At 43.4% G+C, this 21,406-nt stretch overlaps 2 protein-coding genes across 4 annotated transcripts in view; one reads left to right on the plus strand and one right to left on the minus strand.

Moving 5' to 3' along the window:
* Positions 1 to 5,683, minus strand: part of LOC142200158 (RNA-binding protein 12B-like) — a 29,079-nt gene extending 23,396 nt beyond the window's left edge. For both annotated transcript variants that reach the window (XR_012715438.1, XM_075270313.1), the window contains exons 1-2: positions 5,612 to 5,683; positions 1,826 to 1,877 (exon numbers count right to left, since the gene is read on the minus strand). The gene's annotated coding sequence lies outside the window, so the exon portion shown is untranslated. The remainder of the gene's footprint in view (positions 1 to 1,825; positions 1,878 to 5,611) is intronic.
* A 232-nt stretch (positions 5,684 to 5,915) lies between these two features.
* LOC142200145 (RNA-binding protein 12B-B-like) lies at positions 5,916 to 17,122 on the plus strand. 2 transcript variants are annotated; one of them, XM_075270296.1, is made up of 3 exons: positions 5,916 to 5,987; positions 14,473 to 14,505; positions 14,818 to 17,122. In XM_075270296.1, exon 3 carries the CDS (start codon positions 14,841 to 14,843, stop codon positions 16,737 to 16,739), a length of 1,899 nt encoding a protein of 632 aa, XP_075126397.1. In that variant the 5' UTR covers positions 5,916 to 5,987; positions 14,473 to 14,505; positions 14,818 to 14,840; the 3' UTR covers positions 16,740 to 17,122. The 2 variants fall into 2 exon arrangements, with proteins under 2 accessions (XP_075126397.1, XP_075126398.1); XM_075270297.1 differs by lacking the exon at positions 14,473 to 14,505 and having other exon boundaries at positions 5,969 to 5,987.
* Positions 17,123 to 21,406: the final 4,284 nt, after the last annotated feature.

The following is a 21,406-nucleotide window of genomic DNA, read 5'->3' on the forward strand; positions in this document are numbered from 1 at the left end:
AATTGGCTTCACTGGTGAAATATTGATCATTTAATGAACACAGAACGGTCAGATTTTGCCAAGACAAAAGTTGTCGCCCACATAATGTGAAAATCAAACCAATAATTCAGTTCAAATACAAAGATATGTTTCATAACATTGGTGAATGAAGTTGTGGTGCTATTAGAGCCATATTTAATATTTTGTGTGACTTCCATGAGCTTGAAGGACGGCATCCATGCGTTTCGACAATGATTCATACAATTTATTGATGAAGTCATCAGGAATAGCAAAGAATGCAGTCTTACATGCCTCCCAGAGGTCATCAAGATTCTTTGGTTTTGTCTGCCAAGCTTGCTCTTTCATCCTACCCCAAACACGCTCAATGATGTTCATGTCTGGTGACTGGGCTGGCCAATCCTGGAACACCTTGATCTTTTTTTCCTTGAGGAACTTTATTGTAGAGATGGATGTATGAGATGGAGCATCAGTCTGCTGCAAAATGTGACCCCTTTTACGATTGGGAATGTAAGAGGAAGCTAATACTTGTTGATATTTTAGGCTATTGATATTGCCTTCCACCTTGCAAATGTTTCGCACACCCCCATACTGAATGTAACCCCAGACCATGATCTTTCCACCACCAAACTTAACTGTTTTCTGGGTGTATCTTGGATCCATACGGGCTCCAGTAGGTTTCCCGCAGTATTTGCGATGGCTGTGGTGAAATTCAACTGAAGATTCATCTGAGAAATCCACCTTCTGCCACTTTTCCAGCGTCCATCCATTTAGCAGGCTGTGGGCCTTGGCAAATGCCACACGGTTTTTTACTTGGCTTTGGTTTAGTGCTGGCTTCTTGGCACAGATTCCACCATGGAGGCCATTTCGAGACAGAATCCTACAAACTGTTCTAGTTGACACAGGGACTTGAGGTGACCAGGCCTGTTGGAGCTCTGCTGCAGTGGAAGAGGGGCTGGCTTTTGATTTTCTAACCAACAAACGTTCCTCCTGAGCCGTTGTCTTGCGGGGTCTGCCGGACCTGGGCTTGTCAAAAACATCTCCAGTCTGTTCAAATCTTTTTTTAATTCTTTGTACTTGACGCTGAGACACATTAAAGGTGCTGGCCACCTCTGCAGTGGATTTGGTCTTCAGCCTCTTGATAATCAAGGCTTTGGTCGCAGGGCTGATTTTTGGCATGTTGTCAGAGGTTAAGTTTCAGTTCAAGTTAAGGTCTGGGGTGCTGGAGGTCGTCTTATACACACCCACTAATTAACCGATTAATTAGTGAGCGCAGGTGAGGCTGTACACTAGGATTGGGTGCATTTAAATGACAAGTCATTTCTTAAACCAATAGATGAATTTAAAGTCAGGTTATAAGCTTTTGATTCCACAACATGGATAAGCGACAGAACTTCTGTCAGGGACTGTACGAGTCAACCAAGCTGATACGGCCACGTTTAAATTCAGCTGCCCAAAATTTGACAGTGGTACATGATGGTGCAGAGTCCCCGTACACAGCATCCAACTCTTCTTTAATTTGCGAAGGCGTATTGCCTTTCAAAAACAAATATCTAATAACAGCTCGATAGTCGATCTTATCTATTTTCACAAAATCACTCGCATTGACTGACTTCAACGACTGTCAAAGAAAAACAGCTGGTGCAAAATGGCTGAAATTTTTGTGAGTTCATTCCAACGCATGCGCGAACACATTCCCCAACTTTGGTTGACGAGTGTTGCCATCTACATGTGGAGGTCGGAAACTTTTCAGACTACCCTCGTATATAACAAAATGTTCAGTGCTGTGATTTTCAGCCTTTTTGTATAAGGGGTTCATATCTCATACCTGGATGCTTTTTCAGACAACTGCTTGCTGGTTATAATGTTTCTATTTGTACCTGCAAACATAAAGAAGGAAACATGAAACTCCCAAAAACATCACATAACTAATAAAAAAAACTAAATAAAAACAAAAAACATGCAAGTACTTGATGACTACAAAAAGACACAGAATAATTTTAATACTAATGTATTCAGGGGCCTTGATTTTCCCCGCATTATCTTTTAGGGAAATAGGACACATGCTCCACTGGTGTGCCAAGAACATGTCTAATTTCGGGTGAACAAATAAAAGTAAAAATAACTAATTATGCCAATATGAAGCTAAGATGGCTGTATATCCTCAATAGCTATCACTGAACACAATGATGGATTTACAATTTGGGGAAGATGCGGCATATGTTTGGCGCACAGCTCTATTCTACTCCAGATATCCTCCATTGGTCTTATTTCATCCAGAGCAGACCTCTAAATTTACTATAAATGACAACAGAAAAGTGACACGAATCGTATCTGAAATCTATGCCAGTCCCTGGCAGGCGTAGATATCAGTTATGGTACATGGGACTCCCCACGGAGTGCCAGAATTATTAAGGAAGAAGCTGGAGTCTCATAACTCAGGGGCATTTTGCACTAGTAGGGGAATAAATTAAATGGTTCGTCCTGGAAATACTGATTTTCCTGCAGGCTGAGGGAGGTGAAAAATTCAAAAAAAAACAAAACAAAACACCATACCGGTCCCCGATGCCTTGCACCGCAGGGTAGTGAAAGCACGTCACCAACAAACATCACCTGTAACGTCCCAGGACCTTTCCTTAAGCCACTGCAGTGAGGACTTCCACCAGAAGAAGCCGTGGGACCAGACAGTGGTGGGAGACACCAGAAATCGTGGATAAGGGAGTGGGATGTGTTTTGGGGTTTTTTTTTTCACCTTCCCCAGCCTCCCGAAAAAAACAAAATGGTATTTCCTGGACAACCTTCTTAATGCCAGGGCTAGGTGTCAAATTTGATTGCAACTCCTGGCACGAGTCCAAAGATTGCATTGTCACCCTGCGATTCCTACACTCTTGTTAATGAATAAAGTTGCATTATGATCCCTTGTGTGCCACAATTTTAGTTGCAAAAATGCAGAGCAATGTTTAACTCAAAGTCATGGTTACGGCACAAAAAAGCCAGTGATTGAGTTACTATGAAAGTAAAAATGCAACAAACCATTTATCATATCAATAATTATTTTTCATTTTGCTTTGAAGCAAAAGTTGGCAATTTTTTCGAGGTGACTCGGACGTCACAGACCTGCCACAGGACAGAAATATACAACTGAAGCTCTTAGGGCTAGTTCACACGTGAACTGCCCGCGCGGGTTTTGACACAGAGAGAGACGCGGCGAGCCGCGTCTCTCTCTTGTCAAAACCCGCCCGCCGCGACCATCGCTGTCGCGGCTTAACCCCCTGCTGTCGGCTCAAATGAATGAGCCGACATAGGAGGGAGCTGCCGGGGGCGGAAGCCGCGCGACTGAGACAGCGCGGCTTCCGCCTGAAGAAAGGACATGTCCTTTCTTTTCTCCGCTAGCAGCAGCTCGCCGCTAGCGGAGAACAGAAGCCCGGCGGTCTCCATAGACCACCATTATAAGGGGAGGTTTTGGACGCGAAATCCGCTGTCAAAAACCTCCCCTTATACTCACGTGTGAACTAGCCCTTATTGCAGGTGTGAAGTGGCACCTGATGGATCCCAATAACTAAGGCTAGGTTCACACTATTTAATATCTGTTGCTCTCATCCATCACAGAATGGGAGCAACGGCCAATAAATGTCAGATATATCGCGTGTCCATCTGCAGTCACCCAAATATACAAAATGTGACAAACTTCTTTCTGCCATGTTTTTACTTTTCTGATGGAAAAAAGTTGCGCATGCAGGACGTTTTCTTCCTCACTGTCATCTATACCCGCTACTCTGCTATAGTTTTGGGGCACATCACCTGTCCACGGATGCTCCGCTGTCTCTCAGGTTGGTACGGTCCTTGCTACTCGGCTCTATACTTTAGCCGGACGTCTGTGTCTAATGTGACGTCCCTGTTTCTTTCTTTAGGCCGCTGTGGTTGCATGCGGTGGGAAGAAACCAGCGGAGCTACAAGACCGAACCGTGTTGGGAGGCAATTGCGTCTTTTTCTGCCCTGTGGTGCATTATGAAGCATTTGCACTTTTTCACATGATATGCTGCCCTCACCACTTTTGTGGGGGGGGGTTGTTTTTTTTTTTTAAAAAAAAGGGCAATTGTGCCTTTTTGAACAAAAAAAGAGGCAAAGTCTACAAAACTTATAAAGGAGCATCTACACTAACACACACGTGCACAACATTTAAAGAGGATCTTTCATGCCCTCAGGCACATGCGGTTTTAGGGAGGGTTCACACGATGTCTTTTGGCTCGTAATCTGGCACGTTTACGCCGCGGGAGCTTTTGCGGGGCGTATACGCGGCGCTATTTTGCGGCCAGAAAATCACAGCCGCAAAATAGCGCCACGTATACGATCCACGCTGTCACTGAAATCAATGGGAGCGTATACGGCCGCAAAAGCTCCTGCAGCGTAGACGTGCCAGATTACGAGCCAAAAGACATCGTGTGAACCCTCCCTTATATACCGCTACAAAGACGACAGTGCACGGAATTCAGCACACTGTTGGCTTTCCGGTTCTGTGCCCCAGGGCTTGAGATATCCGTGCTGTTATAATGGCAACAATCTCAGTCTGCCGTCAGAAGTGCGTTCCGGACAGTACTCATCCATAGCCCTGTATAGTCAGAGGGGGTGTTCTTTACCATCCAGCAATGACGCTAAGCTGTGAGGACCATCACCCCAGTACAAGTCTATACACGAGTACTGTCAGAGGGGGAGTTCCTCACAGCTTAGCATGGTAAGGAGTGCCCCCCTCTGACAGTACAGGGCTATGGACAGTACTGTCAGGGGGTGTTCTTTGCAGCCCAGCTAGACTGTCAGGATTGCCCTTCTGATGGTGGGCAGAAGTCGGTGCCAAAACTAACGGCACCGACATCTCCAGCCCCGGGGCACATACCGGGAAAGCCGACAGTGCCCTAAATTCACTGCACTGTTTGCTTTCTAGCGGTATATAAAACCACACGTGCCCGAGGACATGAAAAGTCCTCTTTAACAAGGAGGTGCAGCGCTATAAAACTAGTTACCAACAATATGGTGAAAAAAGGGGCAGATGATAGACAACCCCCAATGTCTATTGCTCTCGCCCTAGGACAGCAAAGGACACCAATAATTGCCTAATAAAGAGGTTTTATCAAGTTCTGCTAAGGCGTCAGCTTTGTAGAAAGCATTTCATGCAAAAAAAAAAAAAAAAAAATCTACACAATCTGAGATAGATGTGAACACGACCCAAGGAGGAGAAACGGTTTTAAATAAATTGGGTAACTTTATAATGACTAGCGTGGAAAACACCAGACTTTAACCCTTGCAGCTGCGCAGGGAGGGCCTTATGTACCGGGTAAGTGACACAGGCAGAGTAAAAGTGAAAATAAAGTCAGATTTTTGTGCAAAAATAATTTCCCCCAATGCAGAAAGAAGCTGCACACGGACCAGGCTATAAAGTACGGCCAGTCACCCATGAGAGGCCTATTAGCACCTCACCATACCACAGGCTGTGACAACACCAGCATGGGGACCACAAACTGGCCTACACGTCCCAGTCCTTCCTATCCCGCATCTGTGTCATAAGACTAAGGCCACGGAATAATAGAGCAATGTCAGTAACTAATATAATAACACTTACCATGAGGGGCCCGGTTACCGCGCACGGTGGGTGTCTGCAGCCCCGCGATGCTAGAACTAACAACGTCTGAAGGAAATGGCGGCCGCAGTTAGCTAGTCATCCTATTGCGCATGCGTAGCAGTCAAGCCGCTGCGTTCGGCTTTTCAGTAACCAAGGCTGAAAACTAAAAACATGTCTGCCTTCTAGTCGGCGACTGTTAGTAGGAGCCAATCGGTGATCAGCGGCGTCATTGGCGCGTCAAATCAGAAGCTTCCAGGCGTTCCAAGGTCTCTGGGACAGCGGGCGCCATCTTGGAACGTCTTGAATTTTGTATCCGCTCCACAGTTTTTGTTACCGGAGTGTGATATTTGGTATAGAGGAACTGAGTGTTACAATAGTAAGTAGTTCCGTGGAGATAGTGGCCCCGGCGAGGGAATATGTACTAGATATAAGGGCTATGCGCCATGTTCTTCGTGACCTGTGCCCGGGCGGAGGCGCAGAGTTGTGTGAGATTTTTTGTGGTGATGTTCCTGTATGACTGGCTTGTATATCGCTTTGTCTGCTGGTGGACCCTTATGGCTGTCCAGGTTGCTGGGACTTAGTAGTAGTAGTATCTGAGCACGTGGCAATCCAAGGTTTTGTCCAGGATGTGTGAGGCAGTTTAACCCTTTAAGGCCCACGTTGTGTTTTGCCCCCCCCCAAAAAAAAAAAAAAATCCTCAGCAATAAAACATGGCGCATTACAGGGCCTGCATAGTGGATGGGATTTTGGCTACTCACATTCACGCGTTGCAGAAAAATATTTGTAGTGGAAATGCAGCAATTTCGGAAATGTTGGTGTTTTCTGTATAGGTGTGATAGAGACTGCGGCACGCTATCAGGGGCCGTAGCCTTAAAGGGATCCTACCATTATTACTCAATTTTTTGCCCCTAACACGTAGGAATAGCCTTAAGAAAGCCTATTCTTCTACTACCTTTTAGATGTTTTTTTCGCGCCGCTGTTCAGTAGAAATCCCGGTTTTCGTTGGTATGCAAATGAGTTCTCTCGCAGCACTGGGGGCGTCCCCAATGCTGCAAGAGAACTCTCCAGCGCCGCCTCCATCTTCTTCAGGAACAGGCTATTCACACGTCTTCTTCCGGTGGTGGCTTCAAACTTCTAGGGCAAAGCCGACTGCGCATGCCTGTCGGCCACAAGAAAATGGCCGCTTACAATACTGCGGGCATGCGCAGTCGGTGCCTGAGGCATAGAAGTTTGAAGCCACCGCCGGAAGAAGACACGAAGAGAGCCCGTTCCTGAAGAAGATAGAGGCAGCACTGGAGAGTTCTTTGGCAGCATTGGGGACGCCCCCAGTGATGTTTGAGCGCTGGGGCCCGCCCCCAGTGCTGCGAGAGAACTCATTTGCATAACGACGAAAACTGGGATTTCTCTAAAGGTAGGAGAATAACCTTTCCTACACATTAGGGGGCGTTCACACTACCGTCGGTGTCCGACAGCTAGTGTCCACTGCTAATGTCCGTTCAAAATCTTGTGCGGACATTAGCATCGGGCATTAGCTGTGTCTGTGACATTTGCATTGATTTAAATGGACATCGGGTGCGTTGTTTTACAGTCCGTGTCTGTCCTTAGCTGTCTGTTCCCAAAGATGTCCGACTTTTCAAGCGGATAGCAAAACCCGACGTAGGTTTTTGCTGTCCCTTAGGGACAAAAAACTGAGTTTGATAGGATCCCTTTAAGGGGTTGTTCGGGATAAAAAAAAAAAAAATACATACCAGTCCCCAATATGGGCCTGCAGTTCTGGATAGTTCCCACATCATGTGACCGCTGACACCAATCGGCCATCACAGTGACACAGGACACATGACGTCACAGCTCGCGATGACTTGCGTCAAAAGAAGACAGCTGAGCAGCGGGACCAGACGCGCTGGTAGACACACAGTCATATGAGGGCTTATTGTTTGTGGGATGAATTGTACTTTGTAATGGCGCCATTCAATATCCTGTGTAATGTGCTGGAAAAAAGTTCAGAATGAGATAGAATTAGAGAAAAAAATGTATTTGTACCAATTTCATATGGGTTTAGTTTTTCCGGCATTCACTATGTGGTAAATATGACGTTACCTGTATTCTCTGGGCCAGTATGATCATGGCGATGCCAAATTTGTATAATATATGTAATGTTTTATTACCTTTTGTGTCGCTATGTTCTAATACCTGTAACTTTTTCATGTTGATGTGTATGGGGCCGAGTATTTCTTCCTATGAAGGCCAAGATGATGGTTTTTGTTTATACCATTTTGGGGAAGGTCGGATGGTTGGATCACTTTTTTTTTTTTTTTCTCTCAGTGACAAAGTGTTTGGAGAGAAAAAAATCGCCATTTGGCAACTTTGACTCCCCCCCCCACACACACACACACACACACAAAACACACACACACTACAGTCATGAGGAAAAGTGTTGCTTGCAGGACTTTTCTCTCCACAATATTCATGCGGAGAGGGGAACGAGATGTGAATCGGGCCTTACAGCAGATATCTGGCCAAGTAGAGACAGGTATGGTATAAGGGAGGGAAATTTTCTTGGTACAAATGGGGAAAGGATTTAGTATGGTGAATGCGTAGATATGCCTAGAGGGCAGCATACAGAGGCACTGTTCTCCTAATTACATCCTGGAGAATAGATTTGCATATTTTTTACCCAGAATCCCTAGCGGGGCAAGAATGACTTGTAAGTCTCCGTACACCTATGTAGGCACACACTCTACCTAATGTGTATGATTATCCCCTGACCCTGGTCTATAGTCTCTCACTCTGCCAAATTAGTATCCCTGCGCTATGCTGACGAGGTCCAAAAGACCGAAACAGCGCTGTCCATAGCTGGGAATCTGTTCCTTTTGGAATAGAAATACTAATTTGTCAATAAACCCTGCATCATGTCAGTAGGCTTATTAACTGAGCCATGCATGATGTTAAGGGGGCTGTTCCTAGAGGGCGGCATACAGAGGCACTGTTCTCCTAATTACTGTATTTTTCGGACTATAAGACGCACTTTTTCTCCCCCAAATTTCGGAGGAAAATGAGGGTGCGTCTTATAGTCCGAATACTGTGTGAGCGGATTTGCAGCATGGCCGCGCTACTGCCACCGCTGGTTTTCTTCAGCGGCAGGAGCGTGACAATCTGCAGGTCCCGGCAGCTAAGACAGTCCCCGGCATCTGCCGGTCTATTACAGCAGCTGCCGGGGCCTGCAGATTGCCACGCTCCTGCCGCTGAAGAAAACCAGCGGTGGCAGTAGCGCGGCCATGCTGCAAATCCGCTCCTCCTCCGCAGGTCCCGGCAGTTAGTTAGCCCCGGGGCCGGTCCCCACCGGCCCCATACCTTTAGTGATGCAGGCCGGCTCCTGCACGGCGAGACCGCAGGAGCCGACCTGTTCTGATGACAGCTGGGAGCCTAATGAAGGCTCCCAGGCCTGTCATAGCTATATATTACTATCGCGGCTGGTCTATGACACTCCGCGATAGTAATGTATAGAATCTCCCATAGACGGCAATACACTTGTATTGCCGTCTATGGGACTTGCAATCAAATGATTGCAGGTTCAAGCCCCCTAGGCGGGGGATAATAAAATATTTTAAAAAAAAACACTTAAAAAAAATATAATAAAAAATAAAATAAATAAAAGTTCACTTCCTTTCCCTAGAATACATATAAAAGTATAACATTACTGTGAAACATACACATTAGGTCTACCTGTGTCTGAAAATGCCCGGTCTACTAATAGTTTTATGTACAGTGAACGTCAAAATCAAAAGTGCTAAACCGCTGGGTTTTTCTCTCTGTTTTGCCTCTGAATTAAATAATAGGTGATCTAAGCAATAAACATTTCCCAAAATGGTATAACTAAAAAGTACACCTGGCCCCACAAAAAAAAACGCCCTATACATCCCCGTACAGCTGCAGGGTCACCTGTCAATGTGGCCTTGCAGCTGTTCCAAAACTACAACTCCCATACATTAAATATTTTACCATTTTTTGCCTGAAAAATTTTTTTTCCCTATTTTTCTCCTATAAAACCTGGGTGCGTCTTATAGTCCGAAAAATACGGTACATCCTGGAGAATAGATTTGCATATTTTTTACCTAGATATATCAGGGAACAGTCCTTCTACTGAGGCCTGCAATCAGTGGAGGATCCAGATGGGCAAGGTCTCAAACTTAGAAGCATTCATTTTATATTCGGAGAGACAGCCAAATGTATCTAAAATGGCAGGGAGGTTAGGAAGAGTAATGTGTGGATTAGTCAGGGTTAAGAGGTGTGCCCTTAAAACTCCTTGACCCTTATCCTCACCCCACTGATGTCCAGGTGCAAACAAATAGCAGCAGCTAAAGGCTCTATGCACATGACAAAAAAAAGAGGGTAGTGGGTAATCCCTGTTATGTACTGTTGTGAAGGATAAACAGTGAGGGGAAGGCATCAGAAAGTTTAATAGTGATAGTAGGGGCTGTGTAAAGGCTCCCAAGGTTGCAAACAAGTGGGGCCAACCCAGACAGTCAAAAGCCTTCTCAGCATACAAGCTGAGCAGCAAGAGTTCAGAGCCCGATCCGGAGGTAATGTTTATCAGATCATTCATCCGCAGAGTATTATCACCTTCTTTACAGCAAGGGACAAACCCCACCTGATGATCAGGTGTCAGAAGGGAGACCGTTTGAGTTGTGTGGCTAAAATCTTGATGAACAGTTTGAGATCAGAATTCAATAGCGCCATGGGTCTAACATTCTTACAGTCTTGTTGGTCCCTCCTTGGCTTCGGGATATGGGTAAGGAAGGAGTGCAAGACAGAATCAGGGATGGGGGTCCTAGCCATGGAAATGTTGAACAGGGATACTAGGCGGGGGATTAGTTCAGCTCCAAAAACTTTGTAAAACAAATACGTAAAATCATCGAGGCCTGGCGATCTCCCATTGTTTGGGGCCGTCTTTTATTAGCTGTTGTATCTCATCAGGCTCAATGAGTTTATTAAGGAGGCTAAGTGAGAGAAGGTAAATGACCAGATCTAAAATAAACTGATAAGGCATTTCAACTGCAGCAGAGGGGAGAGAAGTCGGCAAGGGGTAAGGGCTAGTTCACACGGGGACATGGACGCTGATTTTGACAGCGGATTTCGCGGCCAAATCAGCGTCCATACAATGTATCCCTATGTGAACTGCTCGCTTTTTTTTTTTCTGCTAGCTCGCTAGCAGAAAAAGAAGCGACATGACCTATCTTTCGGGCGGAAGCCGCTCGCGATGAGCCGCGGCTTCCGCCCAGCCGCAGCGCCCTCCATGTCGGCTCATTCATTTGAGCCGACAGCGGAGGTGAAAGCTGCGACCGCGATGGTCGCGGCGGGAGCAGTTCACATAGTGTGGACATTGTATGGACGCTGATTTGGCCGCGAAATCCGCTGTCAAAATCAGCGTCCATGTCCCCGTGTGAACTAGCCCTAAAGCTTGGCATAATATTTGTGAAACATGCAGGCAGCTTCATTGAAGCACTGAAGAGCATGTGCCATACCCCTCTTCATCTGGTCCCTAAGTTGTCTGGCTACGGCTAAGTTCACACCTTCATGTCTTGGCATGGGGAAGTCTTACATGCATATTTATATATATTCGGATAGACTCTATGGACGGTCCAGAAGTGATTAAGTAATAGTTAGGGTATGGTTTTTTTTTCTTTCTCTCCACCTCACAGAATGGTCCTGGAAACTTCTCTTTAAAAGTAATGCTACCGGTTTTTGCAAAAACACGTCCAAAACTGCATTAAAAAAAAAGCGCTGGCAGTTTTTCCGCCTCCCATCAACTTCAATGGGTTTTTCAAGGTTGAATCCACCTGAAGATAGGTCATGTCGTCTTTTGTTTTTGTTTTTTCTCTGCTAGCTGAAAAAATCCGCTAGAGGAAAAAAAAAAAAAAAAACTACTACTGACTCCCATTGAATTGAATGGGAGGCATTTTTCAGGCGTATTTTGAGGCAGATTCTGTGTCAAAATCCACCTGCAAAATACTTCTGTATATTTAGTATTTGGTAGTTCCTGTTGTCTACAGCACTTTGTATACTGTATATTACCCAGCATTCCCAAGATCTTAAAAGGCAAAACTGTCGAGCTCTGGCATGCTTGTGGAGCATTGAGGGAGATTGCTATGATATTATATGGCTATACTCAGTATTCCACATTACCTGGTATGCTACACAGCTTTCCCAGAACCCTGAAAGGGAAATGATTATAATGCAAGAAAGTGTTTATTTACGTAAATGTAGTAGTTCTTATTACAGCTATACATATTATGTTACCCAACTTTCCCAGAAGTCTGAAAGGCAAATCTGGCAAGCTCTGGGTCCTGTTACTTCATTCATTCATTTATTACTTGGCAGTTCTTATAACAAAATTATCTGGTATGTTACCTGAGACCATGGTATGCCATCCTAGTAAATAGAATGGGGTCAATATAGTCCTTACTAGAGTCACAAATGTTTAAAATCTAGCTATTCCCTATATGTCCTATGCAGTTCTGAACCGTGTCAATCCACCCATGTCAGCGGTTGATGTCCGACTGGATCTCCCCCAAACAATATTCTACCTATGTCCACAGTCTAGCTTCTATCAATGATAAACTAAATCCCTCGACGCGTTTCTCTACTAATAGTTCATCAGGAGGTATATTTAGGAGCAGCGTTCTATTAACGCACGATATGTGGTTAAAACCGCAGTTCGCAGGACCATAAAGGTTGGCCACGCTACTAAAGGATTGACGCTGGTCTCTGTTGTCTCAGCTCTAAATAGCCAGAGCCCGTGTTGTCACGCCTCCCATCGCTCCGCCCGGCGGACCAATCCATGTGCGTCAGGCAATCCAACCTCAAGGTGGGCGGGATCAATGTTGGGCTGCGCTGAGAGCATCGTAAGTATTCATATATGTTCGGAACGGACAAATATTGGGTTCGATGTTAAGGAATGCCGTAATTGAGGGATTTAGTTTATCATTGATAGCAGCTAGACTGTGGACATACCGGTAGGTAGAATATTGTTTGGGGGAGATCCAGTCGGACATGAACTGCTGAAATGGGTGTGTTGACACGGTTCAGAACTGCATAGGACTTATAGGAAATATTCCCATTTCGTATACCTGTTTCCACCCTGTGGGGCTATTGAGCAGACATTAACACTTTAGATTGAACGATCTGGTGAATATGAGGTAGAATTCTTTAAGGGACCCATCAGTATCAATAGGAAAATACATTTCTTTACTGGGGGCATATTGGCCCGAGATCCCTTTGGTCACCAGAACGTTTGTTTTTAACTTTCTGCGAATAACTGGTCAGAGAATACATAGGAATATTAAGGGGATTGTCCAGTCTGGACTTATTTTAAAAGGCTTAATAAAAGTTAGGTTTTAAACATTTGTGACTCTAGTAAGGTCCATATTTAGTGTATATTCTAGTTTCCTTACACCCTGTGTAGTATAATATATAGAATGGGGGCAGCAGTGAGGTCTGGTATTCAGAATACTTATCCATTGATTGTTACCCAGTTTTCCAAAACTCCTGATAGAGGATATAGAAAAGATGTGTAGAAATTAGAGATGAGCGAAAACTGTTCGGATCAGCCTATCCGAACAGCACGCTCCCATAGAAATGAATGGAAGCACCTGGCACGCAGACTTTGCCGGCCGCTTAACCCGCCGCGTGCCGGCCGCTTCCATTCATTTCTATGTGAGCGTGCTGTTCCAAACAGTGTTCGCTCATCTCTAGTAGGAATGCGTTGATAAGTTCCCTATTTGCCATTTAGTGTCGGAAAGTTGGGTGACTCTCCCTGGGTAGCTGTACTGGGTTATATTGTTGTCACTGTGCATGACAGTAGCTTCACAATAGAGTGCTTTCCATTGTCGGGGAACGGACTGCTGTTTCAGTGGTTACACAAAGACATCAGCAGACCCCATTGATTACAGTGGGGTTTATCAGGTTTCTGCTATTTGGAAACTGAAACCAGTGAAGAGAAAAGTCCTCCATGCCGAACTTTTTTCTTAGCCAATTTTCGGAGTTTTCTCTGATAGACTCCGGTGTAGATGTGAACCTGGCCTTAGTGGGGTACAGCTGGCTATTGTCACTTCTGCTGGTGGTACTAATGTTTCTTACTGTCAGCTACTTGGGGTATTCCTCCCAACAAAATGTTCACACTCTCTGTGTAGGTGAAAACTGTTACTTAAAGAGGACCTTTCATGTCCTCGGGCCCATGCAGTTTCATATACTTCTAGAAAGCCAACAGTGCCCTGTGCTTTCCTGTTATGTGCCCCGGGGTGGAGATATCTGTGCTATTACTGATGTCTGCCCATTGTTAGATGGGTGTTCCTGACAGTCTAGCTGGGAACACACTGAATTCAGCGCACTGTCTGCTTTATAAGACAGTATACGGTATATTGTAGATAGTATATAAAACCACATGAAAGGTCCTCTTTTAAACCCAGCCCTTTTTTTCCCCTTCTTTTTCTTTTTGTAGATTGTGAGCCCCATATAGGGCTCACAAAGTACTTTTTTTTCCCTATCAGTATGTCTTTTGTAGTATGTGAGGAAATCCACGCAAACACGGGGAGAACATACAAACTCCAGCGCTGCAAGGCTGCTGTGCTAACCACTGAGCCACTGTGTTGCCCCCTAAACCCAGCCCTTTCTAAACTTCCTGGCTCGCGTGCACTAGAATTAGGCAGGTATACATTCGGCAATACTTCTGATGCATACAATTGACAGAAGGTATTAATGTGATGTGAACAGTGCCTTATGTCATTGTTTGAGAGACCTTGCCTTGTAAATATTTTTCTCTCGCCATCCCAGAAATTTATATGTTTTTGTCTTTATTTTTACAGTTAAATTTCAAAAGAGCGTCAATATATCTACAGGTAAGAAGAATTGTGAGCTTGAAGGCCGAATACTGAAACCTCTAGTGCTTGCTGCGGCCAACATGAAGCTTCAAATTTTTCCCCCCACCCCTATTCTGTCTGACCTTTGTATGTATTTGCAACTTATCAGGTTAGATGGTTTGGGTTTGTGTCCAGTTGTCTTTGTATATTTTGTTGTATTGCCTGTTGTCAGATCTTTGTAAGTTGCATTGTGCCAGATTTATTTACCACACAGGTAAAACTCTGTTATATTTGTATATAGTTTAATTTTACAGCGTACTTACAATTACTGTTGTGCACTTTTGTTTTCAGGTGACAATCTTTAGACCCTAAAGATGGCTGTAGTGATCCGCTTACAGGGGCTTCCTGTTGTTGCTGGTTCAGTTGATATTCGGCATTTCTTTACTGGTTTGCAAATTCCCGATGGAGGCGTGCATATTATTGGTGGAAATCTTGGTGAGGCATTCATCATATTTGCCACAGATGAAGATGCCAGACGAGCAATGAGTCGGACTGGAGGTTTCATTAAAAATTCGCAAATTCAGCTTTTACTAAGCAGCAAGACAGAAATGCAGAATACGCTAGAAATTAGCCGCAAAACGAACAAGAATCCGAAGCATCCGGCTGTAGCACCTTCTGGTGAGATGAACCGATCGGCAATGACGAAGAAAGGAGCAAATCAAAATAAATTTGAGAAAAAAACCTATGATAGTGATTTCAACAACAGTGGGCCTAAACAGCGTGACTCGTATGGACAGAAGTACGACAGAAAGGAAGGCAATTCTTCCAAAGATGATGTTTATGTATTTCTATTTGGGTTACCATACAGTTCAACGGAGGAAGACATCAGGCGGTTTTTTAAAGGCCTAGATGTAGTAGATGTTGTTTTTCTTCTAAGAGCAAATGGTCTAAAGAATGGAAATGCGTATGTGAAATTTGGAAGCGCAAAGGATGCCGATACAGCTATGAATTTTAACAACGAATATATAGGTAATAGGTTTATATCTATCTCAAAAGCAACAGAAGACAAGTGGGTGAAGGCTGGAGGCCAGCTTGATGAGGATTATTCCAAACAACCTAGGAGACGAACAAGGTCTAGATCACCGCAGAACCAACAGTTTTATGTGCACATGAAAAACTTATCCTATGGAGTGGAAAAACAAGATGTTAAGCATTTTTTGGGGGCACCTGATATGGCAGATTCCCAGATCAAATTTCTGCTTGATAAGTATAACAACAGAACAAGGGAAGGCTTTATCATGTTAAAAAGCCAGAGGCTGTATGAAAAATGTCTCAATTTACACAAATCCAATTTAAAGGGTCGGCACGTGTTGATCCTCCCTATTGCACGGAAGGCTATGTTAGAGTTAATAGAAGCCTATGAAACACAAACCCCTCCAAAACAAGAGCGCACATACGACGGTTATCCGAGAAGAGAGCAGTCTAACCTAAAGAGATGTATCTACTTAAGGAATTTTCCTTTCGATGTGAGTAAAGCTGAGGTTCAGAAGTTTTTTACCGGATATCCCGTGCACGAGGAGGATATATGCTTGCTTTTTGACAACAAAGGAGTTGGATTGGGAGAAGCCCTAGTAAGGTTCCCATCCGAAGAACAAGCGGAGCTTGCTGAAGGCTTAAACCGCCAACGCTTTTTGGGAACAGAAGTTCTTTTGAGGCGTATTTCTGAAGAACAGATGAAAGAGTTGGGCGCTGTCAATGAAGCTCCAGTTGAACCACTGGTCGGACATTCATCAATGTATAGAGAGATTTACACAAGAGTTCCACTACCAGAACCCCATGGTGGGTCTTATATGTTGCCTGAATATGATCATAGGGAATTTAGAGATTCTCCAGAAAGGCTATATGACCCTTATCCAATGGAGTATGGTGCAGGAGATGAGTCTTATGGTGGGTATGACATGGAAAACAATCATGCTGAAAATGATCATTCCTGGTCTGCTCCTCACCAAAACTTTGATAGCAGTTCAGCAGGAGCAATAATCCGCATGAAAAACTTACCATACTCCATTACCACTGCAGAAATTTTAGACTTTTTCTATGGTTATAACATCATCCCTGATTCCGTAGATATCAAATTTAACAAAAAAGGAATGGCCACGGGTTATGCTACGATCTGCACCGACAATTACGAGGAAGCTTTGGCTTCTGTGAGTGAGCTTAACGGAAGACCTATCGGAACACGGAAAATTACTTTGACTTTGACCAGGCTTTAACAGGACCGGATGGACTTTGTTTTAAACTCTGCTGTGTCGCACGTCTGACAACATTTTTCACGGTAGTTGGCAAGGTTTTGTTTTTTTTAAAAAAAAAAAAAAATACTGAACTTTTTAGTTGGTCTAAAGGCAAAGCAAAATCGGATTCTGTTCTTGAACACATTCCACATTTTTGTCTTCAGTTATGCTTGTTCTGTGCTGTTCGTTTTGGATTAAAATGTTGACCTATAACCATACAAGTATGTCTGGAAATTTTTTTAGGCAAATCGTGAATCCACCATTCTTGTAAGCAGCAATTACCTTGTAAGTTGGGAGGTGTATTTGTGTCCTTAGTTCAGGCAGAGATGCTTTTATTGGTATCCGTGGTATTGTAAAGGCCTGTTGTTAGTGCACGATTACAGTATTACAGATTTATTGTTGATGTGCAAAACAAATGGCACATTAATGGCCTGTGATATTTTTCAGGAATATACAAGTTGGGAAGTAATGATTTTTGTAATGGGTTTCATTCCCTGAGGCCTTCACTTTTTTCCTTTCTTTGTTTTGTCAGATATTTTGGATTCAGTTTGTATATCGTTTGATAGTTTAGCGCTTTTTTTTTGGTTGGTTGTTTTACCTTCTAGTTTTTTTGCCTGTGCTTTTTGAGAATGGGAAATTGCCTTTGCATTCAAGCCCTCCATCCATACCTTTTATCCCAGTGTTATCTCGCTTTGCTGCAGTCTGTTCTTTGTCGTTCTTCATTGCTAAAATTCAGTATTTGGAATATGGAAACTTCTACAGCTTCAGAAGGTCTGCTGTGTGACTCATTATGGGATTGTGTTGGAAAACGTTTCGACTAAGGCCATGTGAATGATCAGGCATTTTTTACCATAGTGGGAAATACCCTGGAGATGTTTTGCACGCGGAAAAGCGATTGTCAGGGTATAAAGATCGGAAGTAACAGCCAACACTTTGGTTGTACGTTGCAAGGAGTCGTTTTGTCCAATGTGGTTTTGTTATTTCAGGTGTTGGCATTACTTTGAGTGTATGGCATGGATTTTCTGGTCTTTTCTGCTATTTCTGTCTTCCAAATCTGTGATTAATAGGGCGAAAAATTTAAATATCCAAGTACCCACCGCCACAAGGGTGCTGAGAAGGGAAAATATCCTACTATGTAGGTACAGGGGCAGCTGGGAAAGCCAAATTACTATGGAAATTCCAATTGTGCAGGCGACAAGGTTGTTGTGTGCCATGAGCAAGATATTAAATATTTCTTCAACTAAGGTGTAACTCAAGTAATTGTGCAGCAAGTGAAACCTTCTGTAGCCATAGGTTACATACGATTTGATATCACCCTAAGGCCTAGTCGAAGAACAAATCACTGTCACAGTTATTGCAGTTTAAAGACCAGTTATTCAGATGCAGGGATGGCATTTCTTCAGTTTGCAGGTTTTACGATTCAATTCTGATAGGGCCGATTCATCACCGTCAGAAGGGAGTTTCGGAATGTTTGAAGCAATAGAAGAAATCCACCAACGTTTCTAGAAACCAGGCCATAATCTTGGATAAAAGAAATAGTGACAGACAAGAGCTCTTCAAATCCCAAAAGTGGAAATTGACTTATGTTTAGGAGCCATCACTTTAAGATGTAGCATGGTAAATACAATCCTTCTGGCTGGGGCGTGACTATTTCATTTTGGGTACCTATTCATTGTGGTATCTGGAATATTTGCTCAACTCTATCCAGATTTTATGAAACGCGGATACATTTTTAGTCAGCAATAAAACATTTGACCAAATTTAAATGTGCTGGTGACAGGTTTATGAGGAACATCTGTCTTAGGTTGATGGATTGTGAAAGTGAAGACCATGGTATTTGAAACGGGTAAATGGAATTAGCTTTAGTTAGAGACGGTAGACGGGACTGATTCTTTGCATGAAATATTCCTGAAAACACTTGATGTGCAAATTATACTCTATTTATTTGCATTGAGATACATCTGAACACATTCTGGACAGCTGCAGAATGATAACTAAAGGCAGGATTAGGGGATTCACCCCTTTCCTAGGAGCGTTGGTGAACAGAAATGGACATTGGACCCAAAATAGGCAGATAAAGGAAAACGGTAAAACGTGAACCTGGATATTTTGTGGACGGACGCTGGTAAACAATCACATCGTTTTGGTTTTGGTTTTTTTTTTTTTACTGTCCAAAGCAAGATAAGGTGAAATATGGTCTGTCATTGGATGAAGAATAAAGATGTGAGTAAATCCAGATTATATTTTTGGAATGATCACAATGATGATAACCTTCGTATGGATATGCCTTGTCCAAGCTTCCAAAAGATAGTAATTTTGTAGCCTATTATTTTTTTCTTATTTTAGATTTGTGTGATTCAACGCTACTTGTATGTGTCACCAGGAACACAAATCACCTGCATCTCAAGATATCGCCGTCTATTCTTGACAAATTGCTCACCTAGGAAATGAGCTGAATTGTTCTGGACAACAAACATGCACATTATTGTAAATGTGCAAATACATATACACCGATCAACCATGACCTAAAAGTAGCTGTTGTATGGGTTCCTATTGTGTTGCCAAGACATCTCTGATCTGTTGAGGCATAGGTTACATAAGACCTCTGAAGGTGTCCTGTAATTTGTGAGATGGTGTCTATATGGATCTTGTCTTTTTAGCACATCCCAAAGATGCTCATTTGCATTGAGATTTGGGGATGGAGAAGGCCAAGTCAACATGTGGAACCCTAAGGTTTCCCTTCAGAACATCACAATCCACTTGCTTGCCTTCTTCCTATAGTGCATCCTGGTGCCTTCTTTTCCCAGGTAAGCTTTGTGTGCGCACACATCTTGCCACCCATATGACGTAAAGGAAAATGGGATAACTAGGCCATGGTTCAGATCATTGATTCAAGGTTCAGTTCTGATGCTCACATGTGCGTTGTAGGCACATTCATCAGTGGACAGCAGTACAGGATGAGCGCTTTGTTGTAAAGCAAGCTGCAAGGCACCGTGTGCTCTGAAACCTTGCTACGATAGCCACTGGTATCTTTTACAGCAATCTGCTTTTCTTAACACATGAATAGATAAACATTGGGTGACTATGACCGTCACTAGTTATCCTTCTGGAAGGTGCCAACTACTGGGAATACCACACAGGATCGACTTTTAAAGATGCCCCGACCAAGTTTAGCCATCATAATCTGACCCTTCTCAAAATTTCTGAAACACCTACTTTTCTGTACTTTTCTATAGGAAGGTCTTTCTTCCTGTGCAATACGTAATACAAATCCAATAGGGTCTTTTTCTTGGATTACAAAGTTTGGGAAGAAATATGAAGAAATATTTCTCTAATTGTTACCTGGAAGAAATTGGATGTAGGACCAATAGCCCCTGTGACACGCACTTCTGTTACATTATGTGTCACAAGAGAACAGGTTAGTGTGGAGGTGGTAGTACAGAATATCTACATTGGGTTGAAGCACACAGGGATGGAACACGTCCAGGTATCCAAGAAGAGGAGCTGTGAAATCAACTGGGACCTGACTATAAGATACACTTTGGAGCGCCTGTTAGCATGGCCTGCCAGCAAAAGCAGCGCGACGGACATCCAAGTCTTATAGGCACTGTTCTCCTAGTCTTATAGGCACTGTTCAAGCTTTGTTTTGAGTATGGCTTTAAACGCAAAAGGTCAGTTGTAGGCAACTGAAGACATTTCATGTATCGAATAGAAAATGCAAGGTAAGATTAGTGTACAAGGGTATTCTGGGATTGACATGTGATTGGTACCATATCAGTAGGAGTCTGTCACCATAACCCGCAGCCTGAATAGAGCTGCTGCTTCCGCTTCACAGGCCATATGTTGGCGCATCCATCAGTCATCATGCCAGATTGCCACTCTGCCACTCTGTCCCAGTCAAGGTCGTGCTTGGTAAGCAGTCTAGAGGTCATCATCAATATCGAAGTCCCAGAGAACTTATTTAGGCTAAGGCCCCACATTGCGGAAACCCAGCTTTTTTTTTTTTCTTGCGTTTTTTTTTAAACCAAAGTTAGGAGTGGATTTAGCAGAAGGTAGGAATATAAGAACTATCCATATATTTCCCAGCCCTTTTGTAGCCATTCTTGGCTTTGGCTAAAAAAAAAAACAATAATATCTGCAACAAAAAAATCCTGCATTTCAGCAATGTGGGGCCTCCGCCTTAAAGCGAATACAACATGAATGTGAGAACTGAAATATTTGGGGTTGTGAAAACTTGAGAAGGAACAGTGACACATACAGCAAGTTCTGTGCACGACCCACCAGCTGATAACACTCTCACATCTCTAGTTGATTTCTTTAGTTCTTGTTTGTAGGAGCATACTGTTCCATTGGGGGAAATGGGCAGTTTCTGACAACCAAATCCAACATTTCCAACAGGTTATCGAGTTAAATCAGTGTAAGTATTGTGTTTCCAAGTTCTGTGATGCTCTGCTATTATGATATGATATATCTGTTTCCTGGATGTGGACCTAGTTGTCCAAATAAAAATATATAAATTATAGTAGTCAAAATAAAAATCGAAGAATAATTGAAAAAAGCGAATACCTCTTCAAAACAATCACTTTCTCAATGACACACATGCTTTTTACGTGGGTTTTAATTTGATGAGACATTAATATGTTTACTAG

Source organism: Leptodactylus fuscus, chromosome 4 (genome assembly GCF_031893055.1).
Source record: "Leptodactylus fuscus isolate aLepFus1 chromosome 4, aLepFus1.hap2, whole genome shotgun sequence".
Lineage (NCBI taxonomy): Eukaryota > Metazoa > Chordata > Amphibia > Anura > Leptodactylidae > Leptodactylus > Leptodactylus fuscus.

Excerpts from the sequence above, each read along its gene's own strand:
- LOC142200145 (XM_075270296.1), top strand. The coding sequence starts at position 14,841 with ATGGCTGTAGTGATCCGCTTACAGGGGCTTCCTGTTGTTGCTGGTTCA.